The sequence below is a fragment of the Patagioenas fasciata genome, chromosome 1 (assembly GCF_037038585.1).
Source record: "Patagioenas fasciata isolate bPatFas1 chromosome 1, bPatFas1.hap1, whole genome shotgun sequence".
NCBI classification, from domain to species: domain Eukaryota; kingdom Metazoa; phylum Chordata; class Aves; order Columbiformes; family Columbidae; genus Patagioenas; species Patagioenas fasciata.
Window position 1 is genome coordinate 64,425,967 of NC_092520.1, and position 17,260 is coordinate 64,443,226.

At 43.1% G+C, this 17,260-nt stretch overlaps 1 protein-coding gene across 1 annotated transcript; it reads right to left on the reverse strand.

Annotated features, from left to right (window-relative positions):
* Positions 1-399: 399 nt before the first annotated feature.
* Positions 400-17,209, reverse strand: LOC139827798 (uncharacterized). The gene has a single exon (XM_071807453.1). The coding sequence runs from the start codon at positions 11,504-11,506 to the stop codon at positions 6,767-6,769; it is 4,740 nt and encodes a 1,579-aa protein (XP_071663554.1). The 5' UTR covers positions 11,507-17,209; the 3' UTR covers positions 400-6,766.
* Positions 17,210-17,260: the final 51 nt, after the last annotated feature.

Here is a 17,260-nt window from a genome sequence, read left to right on the forward strand (position 1 = left end):
TAAACACATTTTTTTCTTGGTAAGGATGGACTGGCTCCGTAGTGTCCAAGAGCTTGCTTTCTTTGATTCCTTCCAGAAGCCTTGAGGAGCACAACAATGGGAAGGACTAGCCTTCTTATTAGGCTGCATCTCAACCATATAAAAACTCTCTCACCTCCTTGCAAGGGCCAGAGTGACTGGCTTGGCATCTGCCATGGTGTAAGCCAAAAAGGTGTGCGGTCTGCAGAAAGTGGTTGCAATTCCTTCTGGTAAAAGCAATCTGCCCTGGCTGCATTCACCCACAGGGCTGCGATGAGCTGGCCAGTCCTGGCACACCAATTCTTTTGTTCATAGCCTTTTTTTGTAGATGCAGAGGTGAGTGTCTGTGAAACCCTCCTGTATTTCAAAAATCTGTATCAGTTTGTTTTTGTTTTTGTTTTTGTTTTGTTTTTTTGTTTTTGTTTTTTTTTTTTAGAAGGGGCTTGGGTTGCCTAACATGAGGTGTCTTTTGAAAGAACTATGACTTTCAGTGAGCAAGTCCTGAGCACTTCCCCTAAAAATCATACCCTTTGATAAAGTGTCCCACATTGGATGTTCAGAGTCACTAGCCATTTTTAAAAATACAGACCCTAACAGCTATTTGATGGCTTTTGGGGGATAACCAGTTCAGAGCATTAAAGATTTTTATGGCTTTGCTATCTCAGGTAACTTTCTCTCTGGCAGTACATTTCTGCTGTTGCATGACACACATCATTAAAAGTCTGTTGTAGCACTTGCTTGCCCAGTGAAAATCCCACCATTTTATGAAGCTGTTCTTGCACCTGCAACTCAGTGAAATACAAGCAACTGAAAGCACAGTAAGGATAAACCAAGTGTCTTAATGGGAGGTGTCTAGCAATTCCCAAAACTGTTTTAGGTTCTTCAGATCATAAGAGGTAAAATACTGACCTGCTGTTGCTTTGGCTTTTCAGTACACGAAGTCTTTTCATTGGCAGGAAAGTGAATACCCAGCAAGTTTGTTTCATTTTGGTTGTTTTTCCTGTGTTGAAAGTTCTCATCAAGGAGTGAAAAATGTTTCTATTCTATAAAAAGAAATGCTCATGGAAATGAAAATAGAAATAAAGCTTGGAGGACATGATGTATTTTGGAAACCAAATACTGAGGTGAGTGAAGTAGAGTAGATTGAATTATTTCTGCTGATAGCTGATAATATCCCTGGGCTTTTTTCTCAGGTAACAGGTAGCTGAGATTTCCTTCAGTGTTCCAGAGCAACCCCCCACTCCAAAATCCATAAGAATCCTCACTCATAAGGTTACTCAGGTCGCACAGACAAGCTCCTTTTGGATGATGTCCAGTCCTTACCAGCACAAGAATAAAAGAAGAAAAGGTTCCCCGAATTTCCCTACTATTCCCACCACTATTCCCACTTCTATTCTGTCTTCATCACTGCTTACTTGCAACTTGCTTTACAAATTCAGCCATTAGGTGGTGCGTTTTTACTGTCAGCAGCCCAGAGATTCCATCTGAGGCATCTCGGGGCTGGGAGAGATGCTTTACTTAAGTGCTGAATAAGCCCCATGTGCTGGGATCTTCTGGCTGCAGGGGGAAATAATAAAGGCGAACATGAGGGGGAAAAGTTGCATTTTAATATGAGGTCTTTTCTACTCTCGTCAGTGCTTTTTTCTATTACCAGCCCCAACGACATCTGAAAAAGTACAATGGGGAAAACCTGAGACAAAGCGTATCACTTAAAGTCTTGGTCTCTTTTTGGTCATGTGCAATTTGTTAAAGGCTATCCAAGAAACAAGTTTAGAAAATGCTGATAAATTACTAAGTTATTTCACAATTCAGAGTCAGAAGTGTGCATTCATCATTTTTTTTTTTTGCATTTGAACAATTTGAAATCAGGCAACACTATGGGACAACTGTTTCTTCCCATTTTGGAGGTCTGGAAAACAGTAGTGATGCATTTCCTAATTTTGATGTGGACCAGTTGTGTCTCGTGGAAATAAAAATAATAAGTCAGCAAGCAAGAACTCGTTACAGTTTGATGGAGAGAAAGCTCATCCAGCATGGCTCAGCATCCCTTTCTGAGCTGGGATGGGAGAGGGAGCCCTCACCCCTCCCCCTGGTCCCTCTGAGCCAAGCACCTGAAGCTCCCAGAATACAGGCATCACATGAAGCTTTTGGAGAAAGAGGTGGTTTCGTTACAAAGCTGGGACTCTGAGGCCTGGATTTGTGGCACTCAGCTTCAGGCATCTCAGTTGAGGGCTGCGTTGCTGTAGGAGATGGAGGGAGAATGAGGCATGTCCACAGTGCAGTTGACCTAGTGCCGAGTTTGGGGACCTGAGGCAGAGATTTGCCCTTCAGTCAGAAGTGCAGGAGGATGAACGGGGCTGCTGGAGATGACAGCCATGTTTCAGCTCTGGGAAGGGGACATACTACCACATCCATGTGCAGCTGTTTTTTGGGTCCACGCTTGGCTTTTGTGAATCCTGTATTACTAAAGTAGTCTGAGAGGTGTCCTGCTGATGTGAAGAACCAGGGGAGATTTCACAACGGCCTAATTAAAGAGGACATAAAAAATCTGAAAGACTTTGCTGATGGCTGCTACTGGGAGTGTGCCTGGCTTCTCTGCTTGCTCCAACCTTTACACCACCACTTACCACCAAACCCCCCTCAGACCTCCTTCTTCAGCTGAGATCCTTCAGGTGCCCAGGTCCAGCTTGGAGTCAGGGCTCCCCTTAAACATCTCCTTTATTCAGGCTCTCAAAAACTCCTGGAGAGATACACTTTGGAGAATCCAAAACAATGAACTATGCCTGGGGAAATGACATTGATATTCATTTTACCCAGTCCCCTTAAAAAAAATCTCTCTCTATGAGAGGCTAATTCCGTGAGAATCTGAAATTTCAAACTATGTCACCACAGAGGGGTAACCTTTAAAAATCTTTCCTACCTGGACTTTGTTTTTTCTTTATTTTCCCTGTGCCTGGCCTGGTTTTGATTGTCTGTCTGTATCTATAGCTAAGCCAGGGCTTTATGTAAGCATTACTAAAACTGGCAAAAAAAAAAATCATGCTACATTTAATGAGGGACAAGGACTTAATGTCTTCAGTGACCTTGAGAGACGCTCTCCTTGAGAGATGCCTTTTAGTAAAGCACGGGGTTGTAGTATGATGAAGGACCAGAACTGTACAGAATTACACCCATCATGCAAAACTACAGAAGCCAAGAGATATGCTGTCAGAAACACCAAAAATATCAGTTACCTGATCAGACAAAGTGAAATAGCAGCCCAGGAGGGCTCCCTTCACTGCCTTTCCTGTGGCAAGGTGGGAGATGTACTGAAAGGAGAGCAGAAGCACAGGGCCTCTCCTCCCAGGGGAAAAGGAGGCCAGGAAGGATTCCTGGGCACTGGGAATGAAACTTCTTTTCTGTTGTGTATCTCCTTTGGACAAGGGTGGCACCAGGGTTTGAGACTTGCCATTTGCACACCTTCTAGCATAGCAGACTGTATGGGGATATAGTGGAAGATTTGGCGAGGAGGTTAGTTAAATGTAAATACGCTCAAGTGACTTGCACCTGTCTGTAGAAAAAGCACACACATCACACTAATTGTCTTACTGACCTTGTGTGCTTGATGAGTAGAAGCTCTGTGTTAGATAACACAGGCCTGGGAGAAACTCTGGGCACCTTATCACTGTGTCTGAGATTCCTGCTTTGTTGTGAGAAAGAGCGGGAGGCTGCGCCTGCCTGAAGCCTTGAAATACAGGCGAGCTCAGCAGGCCCAGCGATCTTCCAGCAGGGCTGAACTGACCAGCGCCTGCGTCCCCGTTTGTGTCACCTCTGCCTGGGAGCTCAGGTGTGGCTTCGGAGATCCCCCAGTAGAGAGGTAACTAAAATAAAACTTGCTCTTTGCAAATGCATCCGTGGCCTCTGGCTCTTCTTGCGATGTGCCTGCGTATGTGCACACACAGACGTAGATCAATATATCCCTCCTCGAACTTCTGTTCTTTCTGAAATATCCATTTCTGATATTTCTTTGCCTATCACCAGTGATAGATTTCCTGCCAGCATGGTCCGGAATGGCTTGTTTGGGGCTGTTGAGTGCAAGAGACACCATTCCTGTACTGCTTTTCTAGCCGTCATCACTGGAATTAGTATGGCCTGGCTCTCTCCTTTTCTACAGGATAAATTGTGTCAACTCCTGAAACAAAACTTGGTGATTTGCTTAAGTGAGACATTACTCATAAGGATGCATTTAATGCAAATCTCTTGTCATGTTTTAAGTGCACTTCAGGGAGGAACAGTCAAGATTTATTGTCCTACCAGCAAGAGATTAAGGCATGAAGGAAACTAAAAGTTAACCCCCACAAGGTGATTCTGCCTGATTTGTCCTGCACATAGGGTGCTCTAATCTCCTAGTGCTGTATCTCTGTTGAGAAAAATAAACATTGCAGGTGTAAATTAGAAGAGCTGAGGGCCTCGTAGTATGCACTGACTATCTCTCCTGCACTCTACCTGCTCAATATCTAGCAGACAGGAGAAGTCCTTTAACTCATGACAGGGTAGGGATCTTCCCAGCTGCGAAAAAAGGAAAAAACAAACCTTCCCCCTCCCAGCAAAACAAAACAAAACAAAACCCACAAAAAACCCAAACCCAAACAAACAAAAATAATAAAACAAACCAAACAAAAGCAAACAAAAACCAACCAACCAAAACCAAACACCTACCCCCCCTTCCTCCCCCAACAAAAGAACCCTTTTCAATTTCTTTTTAAATATTAGGAAAAGAAAAAGCAAAGTTCTCCTGTGCTGGCAGGAGAAGCCAGCTAATAGAGAATTTACTATTCAAGTCTGGTGCAGATGCTTTATGTTGTAAAAATTTTCTCAAATGGGAAATGAAATCATGGACAATAAAATCTAAATTATGGTTTAGGTTTAGTACAAAGTGCCCTTTATGGCTGCCAGCTCATAAAAGCTCAGTGGGTGAAACACACCTCTGTGCAGAAGGGCAGTCTTCTGCCACTAATAATTTCCATTTAGCCTCTGTTTTGAAGACCGATGTGATATATATATATATATGTGTGTATATATATATGTATATATATATGTGTGATTTTCATTTTGTGAGCCTCCGGATGCCAGAAAACCCAATTCTTGGTATATGGTGAAGGAAAAAAATCAAGGTGTAAACCTCTTCAGCAGCCAGGGGACACGATGTTCACATCCTCTCTTCCTCCCAGCAAGCGTCCCTGGCCAGGCCAGCCCAGTTGTTGTGTATGTGACTCATGTGCATTGTGCTCGCAAAGGGGTTTGATCTCAGCTCACTGCCAGCCTGCTCTTGTCCTCGTTCCCTCTCTGGCAGAGATTTGGGGTGCTCTGCCAACCTGGGCTGGAGGAACTACCAGCCCCTGACTGCACAAAGCGCGGTCATGGACAGCGTCTTAAAAAGCAAAGGGAAGTCACCACCACTGGGGAGCAGAACCTTGCTTGAGTAAACCCTTTTCCTTTCTGTATAGCTCTGCAATTTTCTGAAGTGTCCTTAGGATGTGCCTTTAGGGTTCCTCCACAGCCAGTGTTAGCTTAAACGTGTGGTTACAATGCTGAGCTAAACCGGTGTATGGGAGAATGGTGCTGTAAGATTTCTCTGTCTGTCACGGCTTTGCTATGACACCCAAGGCAGCAATCCTGCCCTCACTTCTCCAAAACAACATTTATCACATGCAGACTTTGCACAGAAGCTCCTATTACTGTAAACACACAAAAAAAATATCATACCCCATTAGTAGGATTCAGTGACACTGGCTGCTTCTCAGTGCTCTGATTCACATTGCATTGTAAAATAAACATTTCGTAAGACTTTTAACATGAGCTGTGGTGCTGGCCTCACATCCATCCACCCCAAGATTTGAAGTAGGACAGATGTCCCATGAAGAGCTGAATAGCCCTGGCAAGGTGTTGAGTCTCTCCAGCTTACATTGTCCTCAGGAGAGGTCCTCGGGGCCCTTCAGTGTCGAGCTTTTCTGAGCTCTAACACTTGTTGCATGTTCGCCTGCAGTAATTAAGAATCCCTTGAAATGGTGTGTCTTTACAATAATAATGCGTACAGTGTATGGCCAAAGTGCAAATAGCTTCAAAGGAGGTTAAATCACTATTTTTCCAGTATTAATATTAATGAAGCTGAACATTTGCATTCACAGTAAATCAACGTCCTTTGAGGATTTTTCTGCAGACAAATGAAACATTCCCCTCTTTCCATCACTTCTGCTAACAGCATCACTCAGTACAGCAATAGATCAACAGTTCCTGTTAGTCTGTGAAAAGGCAGAGCTTAGAACAAGTGCTTTTTGACATAATTAAAGTTGACACTGCTTACCACCATTCCTGGAAGAAGCACTAGTGGAGTTTCATTAGAATAAGTAAATACAAATAGAGTTCACCCTGAACAGTTGTCTTTGTTACAAACAAAACCCATTATTAGTTAGGAGAGTCTGAAGCAGGGCTGAATTCACGCTGATCTCAAAGACTTTCTCATATTTAATTTATGAACTGATGATTAATTCAGTGATTAGCTAATTCACTTGCAGTGATTAATTTAATTCATTTCTTCAGGCTAATGTTTAAGAAAGGAAAAAAACCCAGCTCAGATAAATGCACACCAATGTCCTTGTGATGAAAAAATGATAATATAATGCCCTGGAGAGTAAAGGAAAAAAGAAAGATCAAGAGAATCGGTAACATGATCACTTGTAAGTTCTTGGCTGAGCTGTAGCCATAATTTTTAGCTGTGATGTTTAAATGTGTCAGTTACTCTAATGATCAGTGGCTTGAAAGATGAATCCAGGGGGCTTTCACTGTAGCTTTCTACTGTGTATTTTGAGAATGTTGCTGCTTTAGAGCAGTCCTCCAGTTCTGCTTTCGTGTCATTTGGTTTGTCAGCTGCCTGCCAGCTCCCCTCCCTTTCAGCAATGTCTTTCCCATGCCTCACCAAGCTCTTTGATGAGAGCACCTGGTACTTCTTAAATCCAGGCTGTTTTTTCCTGTTTCCACCAGGATTTTCCTCATCTTTTGATGCAGTATGAAATGAGGATGATTTTGGGGAGTTCTCTGTATTGTTGTCTTTGGGGACAATATTGCTTTTACGATTTATGCCACCACTTGGCAATGGAGCTTGATAGCTCTTAAAGTCACCCACGGGGCCTTCCTTTCCTGAGCCACCATTGCCGTGTTTCTCTGATCGAGCTGAAGAGCATGGCTGTTTTTTCTCTCTTCTCTCAGGTCCACTCTTCTTCTCTGGACTACCAGTTTTAAATGTTGTTTTTTCATCAGGTGGTTGTGGTGATGATTGCCTCTTTTTGTCTGTGGTGTTCTTTTCTTGAGGCTTCACCAGCAAATTTGAAGGTGGGGACTGACACATCCCAGAACCTGGATCTTTGTTTTTATCTTTTATAGCACTTGCATCGGGCTTTGTAAAGCTTTCAGATACAGTTTGTTGTTTTTCTCCTCCTAGAGTATTTTTGTCAGACTTTGCTGATTTACTTGAAGAACGTAACTGATATTTCCCAAAATACTCATGTTTATTGACCTCTGTTACAGCCTTTGCTTCAGGTGACCTGATGTCCTCTGCTCCTGGTATCTTTTGCTTTCTATCCCCTGACGCATTTTTTTCTTGGGACTTCACCACTTCCTTTGAAGAGGGTGACTTCTCAGAGTCTGGATGTCCACCTTTTTCTTTTACAGTATTAGTACCAGTCTTCTTAAAACCTGCAGAAGCTGATTTTTGTTGCTTTGGTTCTGGAGTATCTTTTCCTTGAGGCTTAACCAATGTTTCTGATGATACTGATCGATACTTCCTGAAACCTGGTAATTTGTTCTTTTCTTTTGCAACATTCATATGTGGCATCATAATATCTTCACATCTTACTTGCTGCTTTTCTCCTCTGGGAGTGTTTTCCTCATGTTTTGCTGATTTTTTTGAAGGAGATAGCTGGTACTTCCCAGAATGCTGTTGCTCCTTATCGTATTCTACAGCCTTTGTTTCAGGTGACCTGTTGTCCTCAGCTGCTGGTGTATTTTGCTTCCTCTCTCCTGAAGAGCTTCTTCCTTGAGGCTTCAGCACTTTGTTCGAAGAAGGCACCTGCAGCTTCTCAGAGGTACGTTTAGTCTTTTTTTCAGCTGACTTAGTTTCAGGCTCTACAAAGTCATCTAGTGACTTATGTTTCTGTGTCTCTAGAGAATTTGATTTCTTGTCTCGCTTCATCAATGGGTTTGGTAATGGTGTTTGATTTTTAGGATCACGTAAATTATTGCACTCTTCTTCACAATTCTTTTCGTGCTTCACTGGTTCCTTTTTGAAATTGTGAGGTATATTCACCTCTTTGTTGGTCTTATTGTCCTGCTTTGATGTATTTCTTGGTGGTACTGAATAATTCTTGGAGTTCGACCTGATGTTTTTTGCCCCTGCACTGTCATTTGCACATTTCATTGGTTCATTTGATGAGGACAGGTGATGTTTCCCATTATTGCAGCACATGTTTTCATCTACTGTCATATCATGTTCATGTTTCACAAAATCTCTTGAAGGTGTCAGATGCTTCAGACTCTGCCCTGTATTTTCCACTCCTTGAACGTTGGTATCATGCTCCGAGGAAGGTAACTGGGATGTTTGAGGCCTATGAGCATTCTTCTCATTTGAAGAGTTATTATCATGATCTACTGTATCACTTGGTATGGATATTTGTTCCTCCTCAGATTTATGCAAGACATTACTCTCTTCTCTCTCCTCTGCCTCCCTCCTATTACTCTCATGCTTCATGTCATCATCTGATGACAAGAGTGTATCCTTTGTATGTTTGGAGACCTTATTTGTACCTTTTTCATGGTTATTTTGGTCTGAGACCAGTTCAACTGATGAAGGAAATGAGTTCTCTGCCAGCATATCACTTCCTTGCTTCATGGTATGATCTGAAGCAGATGATTGTTTCTTCTTCAAGGGTAAGAGGGGCTTTCTTGCTAGCATGGTTTTATTTTCAAGTTTTCCTTGCTTCTTGGTTGAAAGTGAAAGACAGTTCTCAAATCTCTGATGTGTATTTGTCTCTTCAGCTGTAGAGTTTTCATTTTCTGTATCATGATTTGGGGACAGCATTTGGTTCTTAAAATCATATGCAATTTTCTTTTCTACCATCATATCATTCCCATGGTTTGTCAGCTCATCTGAAGAGGGTGGTGGATGCTTCTCCCAGCCATGGCTGGCATGCTCATCTCCCAGATCACCAGCTGCTTGTCTCACCAGATCGGGAGATGGAAGAGCTGGGGGATTTCGAAGTGTGTGATGGATTCTCTGTCCTGCAATCCCACTCATTGGTGTTGGTAAAGGGGTTGATGAGGGCAGCTGTGGTGCCTCAGAGTCAGGCCATGGCATCTCATCTGCTGTGGCCTCTTCACGCTCAATGAAAGATTTGGATTGATTGTGACAGGTCTCCAGGTCAGTCAAGGTACTCCTGCTCAGGGCTCCATTATTTGCATGATTCATCATTTCATTTGATGAAGATAATTTGACCTTCCCAAAATCTTCTTCTGCAATGTAGAAGCTGTGCTTCACAAGGTCACCTGGCAAAGGGCTTTGTGTCTTTTCCAAATGAGAAGAGATGTGCTCTTCGTCTGCAGCACCAGGCTTCTGCTCCTGTCTCTCATTTGAGGACAGTGTGGATTTAGCTGGATTTACATCTGGATTTGAAATGTCAGCACTGGAATGACCAAAGTTATTTTGTGGGCTGGGCATTTGAGGAGGCTGTGGCTGCTTGGCTTTTGATTCATTTTGCATTTGGCTGGTGGGAACGTTATTATCCTCTTCTTTTTTATCTACGACATCACTATCAGTTTTGCTAGACATAGAGGATATTTTGTCTTCACTGTGATATTTCGCTCTTTCTTTGCCTTCCTCAGAACATCTGCCTCTTAAACCTGGTGCCTCTTTTTGGACTATGGGTGGCCTTGTGCCGGAAGCTGGTGTTACGAGAGTTATCTGTCTGTCCTCCATGGGAGGCTCAATTTCACAAGATACTTGCACTCCTGAAGAGTGAGATGGCAGAATGTCTTCCAGTGCTTTCAGGTCTGGAAAACACTTCTGACCTTCAAAGAAATGATCCTTTTCTGGCTGCATGAGCTCTGTGTCAGTTTCCTCTGAACTGTATACATACATAGTTATTTTAGGAATCTCACTTGTTCTAGTGTCCTGAGGACTTTTTTCACAGGATCCTCCAGCTGTGCTAGAGTAAGGTGAGTTAGAAGGTGGAGTGTCTTCCTTAACATGCTGTACAGCATTGGGAATCCCAAACAGTGAAGGCGTATCAGGCCGAGTCGACACATTATTCCTGTTGCAGTCTAGACTAGGTTCAGACAAGGCAGGAATACAGTCCGCAAGATCTTTGTTTTTACAGGTAGTAGAAGAACTATCTAGATTAGTCTTGAAGTTGGGTCCTTGTTTTGTGGAATCTGTTTTAGCCTCAGCATGATCCTTTGCATCAGACATGGCCTTGGGTGTTACCGGTAACTCTTCTTTGTCCTCCCTGTCCTGTACTGCATTTCCTGGTGTTTCGTTTTCCCCATGTTCTCTGTCAGCCCCCCACTTTTCCTTCAGTGGTGTATTGTGACCGAAAGGCTGCTTCGCAGCATTATTTTTTGCCCAGCTCCAAGGATGGTTAATTTTGGTAGCAACACTGAGTCTGGGTACTGGGACTGTGGAACACACTAAATATTGGGACTCTGGAGTGTTTATACCCGTGGCTGTCATTGCTGCTGTGCGTAACACTCTGACCTCTGTCTTGCGAATAGTTTTTCTGCTTGGGAAGTTTTTAGTCTTTTTCTCACCTTTGCGCAAGAGCGATGCTTTCACCTCTGCGGCTGAGCAGAGAGCACTTTGTTCAAACTGCTCCTTCAGTTTGGACAGGACTGAACTCCTGTTGACTATTTTTGGCAAACCACTGTTTGGCCCTTTCTTTGTCCAGCTGGGAGCCTTCTCCTTGGCTTCCTTTTCTTCAGCAGCTAAAAATTTCTTCAGAATGTTCTTCACTGTATTTTTCCCACTCGTGTTGCTCCACTTGGCTCTTTCACCGAGCGCTATGTCTGCATCCTCCTCTGCTGCTTTTCCATCCCCTTTCCTGTCCCTGCTTCTGTCCAGCTTGTTACCAGCCCTGCTCACCCACAGCTTCTCTTTAATGACCAGTTTGCCGACTTCTCTTCTTTTTTTGGTGTATGGCTCCCGATTGCTGTTTAGAAATCTGGACCGCAAGAGCTGAAATCTGGTCGGATGCTGGCCCCTGTTTGGATCTGGACATGGCTGATTAGAACTCACCTTATTTTCTTTACCTTCTGCCCATTTTGTCCTCTTCCTCCTGAGCTGCGGATCGCCAGCTGCAAGCTCAGTGACGTACTGCAGCAGGCTGCTGAGAACAGCAAAGGCCCCTTGCTCTGTTGCCATCCTATTGAGCTTCTTCTTCAGCACCAAAGGGTCTACCAGCATCTTATCATCTCCAGAAAAGCGTGTGCTTTTGGTGCTGCACAAGAGAAAACACGAATGTTCTTTTCAAGTCATCAACATTGCTGCTACTTCCTTATTTTGCCTTAATGGCATGCTGCTGCACATAAAATGGAAAAAAAATATTTTCATTTAGAACTTCTTAAGAGATTTGCAGTTAGTGGCTTGTTAAAAAGCGTGCAAAGTGCTTTACAAGCTTCGTGAGACATGGTGCAGCAGGAGCGTGCAGGGCCTCACATCATCCCACATGGCACTCTCAGCTCTTTCTTCTGTGGTTTTGGCCAGTGGAAGCACTTAGGGGAGCAAGCAATGCTAGTTGGGCTGGTCACGTCTCCTCTATGACACTCCTTACTCATTTAGTATTACTGTATCCTAATATGTGGGCAACATCGAAGGTGTTTTCCTCTCCTGCTAGGTAAAGTGTAGGCAAAGAAAAATATAATGAAAATGCACTTAGCAGGTAAACATGGTTCTGCCTCTGTATTACAAAACCAGACTCAAACCATCAAAACAAAATATCAAGGCTGAGGAGCACAAATATGCCACTGAGAGTCTTTGCTGTTGGTACAGGTTAGAAGTCAGTAGATACCTCTCCAGAATTAAAAAAAAAAACCCATAAAACAAAAAACAAGAAAAACCCAAACCCACAGGATTTGCACAATTTGTTTTTTGACAGCAAATCAAATCCTGTATCAGGACTATGGTCTTATATCTCCTTTGTGAAGCATAGCAACATCATAACAACCCTGACAATACCCCTTGAATACAACCCACTTTATAATCCGGAGCAAGAAGGCTGGTATGTTGGATCTAGGCTTGAGTTTGAAGAATCAGACCCTTGGACAGCTGAGGATTTAGACAATGCTTTAATTGGTGTGGATCGGTTACTAAATAAAATACTGAACTCAGCACAAAAGCTGGAGTGTGAAGTCAATAACAATAGATGGGGCGAGGAGAGAAAAAACTAAGAGGTGTCAGCTTTCTGACACCACAAAAAGCTGGAAAGTTACTTCACCATGCAGTGAAATAGCTTCATGCACAGAATGCAGCCTGCATACTGGGAAGGGATTAATTTTTATGAGCAGAAGTGGCAAAAGAAATTCTTTAAATTAAGCCCACATATAGAAGATGAAGAAAGACTGCAAAGAGGCTCATCTTTCAGGGAGTATAAGCCTCGAAAGGCCCAGCTATACCCCAGAAGCTGGTACCTCATGGACTCCAAAAGAAACTGAACCGGGCCCCCCACTCCAAGATTATGGAGGCTGTTTGCAAAGCGGGGGGCTGGTCCTTGTCCAGTCGGGTCATGACATTTGGATTCCACTTGGCTGCATTTCAAGTACACATATTGAAAATTACATCCCTCTCAAGTGGGATGAAGTTGCCATCTTGAATGGAAGAAGGTCTATTTATAATGACTTTGTAGATATTTATAAAGGCCAATAAAAGAAAAAAGCATGACAACTGGCACATGTCTAATGTGACAAACAATACTTTGTAGGTTTTGATTTGGAACAACCACATTTCAGCATAGCACAGGTGCAGGCTCCCATGTGCACAATGTAGTAACATCTACCCTTTCCCTTACTTGATTTGATCACAGCCAAGGAAGCAAGACTCCCATCTTACACCAAGATCCTAGTTTTTCATGACTGTGGAAATTTTCAGAATAAAGAAAAGAACAGAGCTCAGGGTGTAATTGAGGCTAAAAATATCCTGGTTCATTCTCTCTCCTGCAGCTGGTCTACTGTTATTTTGACTGAAGCCTTGCCATGGCAGAAGACCACTCCTCTCCTCCCTAAGAAGTGGCTGGTATATTCAGAAACACACGTGGGGCCATCAACCAGTCTGATTTAGGGTCATCTCTGATCTCTCAAAACAGCAGTGGGACCAGATACCCTGCTTACCTCTCCCTTCCAGACTACTTTGGATACAATAAATGGCCATAGTAAAATATGGACTAGTCCTGCTTTCAGTGAAGTCAACATAGCCGAACTACTATTGATTGTGAATGGAAGGAGATCAGACACTCTCTGCAAGGAATATTCACAGTAATTAATCACTTATGTTCTATAAAATTTGAACAGCTTTATTAAAATATATTACTAGTGAGCTCTGTTTAGAGTTTTCCTTTTATGCTGTTGGCAAAATGTATGCCAGAGTGTTCTTTTAGGATGCTGTTTGAAAGGTAGCATTTGTAGGAATACTGCGTTGTCTTAAGTGCAAAGACATGTTGCATGGGTTGAGTATTTGTTCTGTTTTGGTTGGGGTTTTTTTTGTGACCTCTCAATGAAATATAGTCACCTCTATATCACCTACGGATAGTCAACTCTAGTCCCATCTGTGGTTGAGAGGAACTGGGAAGGTACCCCCAGATACAGGGAAACTCCACACCAGAAGTCGCTTCTCAGTGGTGTGAGTTACGCCAGATGACAAGGCAGATGCTTGGGCTCATCCCTGGTGCTGTGAAATGACCCAGTATGGACTTCAGTCTCCTCACCCATTTCCTCCCCCGGAGATGCTGGTTTTCACCGTTTTTAATGTGTGTGGTGCTACCTCGGTGTGCTTCTGGTTTCTGGGAGTGCTAATGCATTGTTTTCAGTGTCTGTAGGATAGACTGCCTGGACCTCCAGAGGAGCCAAGGCCACCTTCAAACATTTCCTCTCTTGGCCCACGAATAATTAAGATGCATAAGACAGGCAGTTTAGTTTTTTATTTATACGTTCTTTGGTGACACTTATCATGGCAGAATCCGAGTGGCAACAGCCTGATATGCTAACGGGTGATGGTGCAACCCTATCCTGCTGGCTGGCCTGTCCCAGGGAAACCTCAACAGCAGATATCAGTGTGTCATGGAATGGAGGAGAACTGATGTGCTGTGGCAGAGGGAGAAGAGACCATGTTCTCCCCCAGCCCTGCCTGCACCCTCCTGCACCAACATGCTCCTGCCTTTCCATTCTGTTAGGGCTCTGGAGGTTGCTGAGTAGCAGGAGGTGGTGGCGTTCCATGGCGTTTGCTAAAATCATATGACTGAAGGGATTTCTGGTTTACTGTCTCTGGTGTGGAGAAGACAAGGTCCTGTCTCTTGACCCTGAATTACATGTTAAATATCCAACCATCGTCTTGCACAGCTTGGCAACCCGAAGGACTAGCTGTTGTGTGGGCAGTGCTCAGGACAGGCCAGGGGCAGGAGGAGGCAGCACAACAGACACTTCATCAAAAGACAGGAAAAAAATTGAAAAACACTGTCTAACTTGCAGAAGCTGCCAGAGGTTTACGGGTTGCTCTGACTCCCTGTCGTTTAGCTCTGGGGATATGGCCAGGAGCTGGAGGACACAAGATGCTGCATCCCATAGGCCTCCTCGTCCTCAGGCATCCATGTCGCTGCCTGACTCTGCATGGCGTTCGTTTCAAAGAGGTGCCTGTAGCTAAGGAAGGCAACTGGAAGCAGCTCTGCCTGCTCAGACCAATGCACAGGCCTTTTTAGTGTTGTCACTGAAATGATGACCAACACACCACTGACCTCAAAAACTGCAGAAATGGTGCTTTACAAGTTCAGTCTTTGGGAACTGCCTTTTAAGTTAGATTATCTTATTTATCTCTGAATTGCAGAATCATAGAATAGTTTGGGTTGGAAGGGAACTTCAAAGGCCATCTAGTCCAACTCCCTGCAATGAGCAGGGACATCTGCAACTAGATCAGGTTGCTCAGAGCCCCGTCCAGCCTGGCCTGGAATGTCTCCAGGGATGGGGCATCTCCCACCTCTCTGGGCAACCTGGGCCAGTGTTTCACCACCCTCACTGTAAAAAATTTCTTCCTCATGTCTAGCCTGAATCTCCCCTCCTTTAGTTTAAAACCATTATGCCTTGTCCTGTCATAACAGGCCCTACTAAAAAGTCTGTCCCCATCTTTCTTATTGTCCTCTTTTAAGTACTGAACTGCTGTAATAAGGTCTCCCTGGAGCCTTCTCTTCTCCAGACTGAACAACCCCAACTCTCTCAGCCTGTCCTCACAGCAGAGCTGTTCCAGCCCTCTGATCATTTTTGTGACCTCCTCTGTCCGCTGTCCAACAGGTCCATGTCTTTTCATGTACTGAGGGCTCCAGAGCTGGACACAGGACTCCAGGTGGGGTCTCACCAGAGCAGAGGGGCAGAATCACCTCCGTTGGCACTCCCCAGCCTTGACAGAAGGTAAAGTGTGTGCAATTTTTTTTGTGTGTGTGCAATTTTTTTTTTTTTCTTTCTAAGGTAAGAGGAAAAGCCAAAGTGCTGGAGAAAATCCTACCTTATGCAGGATGTGTTCTTCTCTCTTCTCTATTGCTGAATTTATTACAGGTATGCTAGAGGCATCTTAAACTAGAAGGAATGTTTTTAGAAAGTCTAGGTATTCTCTTAAATCAAAAGCTGCTGACACAAATGCTCCTTTTGGTTTAATGTATCTCCAAAGCAAACGAGAAAGCACCTTGCGAAGCTGCAGAGACAACATGCTCAAACAGTGTTTGAAGTAGCTCATATTATGGAAAATCTTTTCATATGGATGTAGTAATGCAGGCTACTATTCATAACGACAGGGGTCACCTGCTCCTCTTTCTGCCACGTAGTGTCCCACTGACGATTTCAGCAATTGCTTACATGGAAAAAGGTGTAGGAAAGTACTTATGTATTTTTAGCTATAATATCTTTTTAAAATGCAGTTCAGCAGCTGGAGAAAGAAAGGAGAAACCAACACCACATAGGAAATCACTCACAGTGGAAATTAGAAAGTGCTACATAGATCTCAGTTTCTGAAGTTCTGAGGTAAAATACAACGTTAAGCACCGGGGACAAATTTTGCGCTCACTTCTTCTGTGTCATTTCATTGAGGATTCCAGATTTGTGCCTGTGCTGCTGCAGGTTTATCAGAACCTCCGTCACCAAGGTATGCGGTTTACTTTGTCTGCTGTATGCAGCTTTTAACTGAATCATAGTTTGTTGGTTTTCTTGAAAAATAAAACAAAAAAATTTTTTTAAAAAGAAAATAAAAAGAAAAATGAAAAAATAAAAGAAAATTAAGAAAAAGTGGGAAAAAAGAAGTTGAAGAAGTTGAATAGGTGGGGTGAAGCAAAAAAAGGCAAGACAAGGAGAAAAAAGAAAAAAGGGAAAAGAATGTAAAAGAAAACAAGGTAAAAGGAAAGATGAACAAGGAAAAAGGTAAAGCAGTTGTTACCGTTTTCTTCCTGGGGTTTTTGTGGTGATCAGACTTGTGAAATGTATCACAGCCTGACTGTTGACCTATTACAACTGCTTGAATACCTCAGCCAAAAATTCTGATACTGATACAGCAACATATAATCTGCTCAATCTAAAAATAAATAATGATGATTAGAAAATAGTGTAAGATTAATTCATTTACAAATATTTCAGCCAGTTCTATTAACAAAAAAACAACAAAACCACAAACAAAACCCAGCAACTTTTGTTATGAAGAATGATAAGAGAAATTTTAGATGCACTGATGCTTTGCTGTTCCTTGGGGGTATTTTTAGTGTTGGCTTTTCCTTTTTTGGAAGCTTCTAATGTAACAATACCTTGCACCACAGTGCTGATGCAGGGATCAGTGGTTTATTAAAAGCTAATCTGTGAGACATTAGGTTTACAAGTGTCACAGACACATTAGATTTGAGAACAAGGAGGAACAGCAGTGGTGAAAGGATTGTCAAATATACAGAGAATATCCCAATAAGTGGGTACTACCATTAGTTTT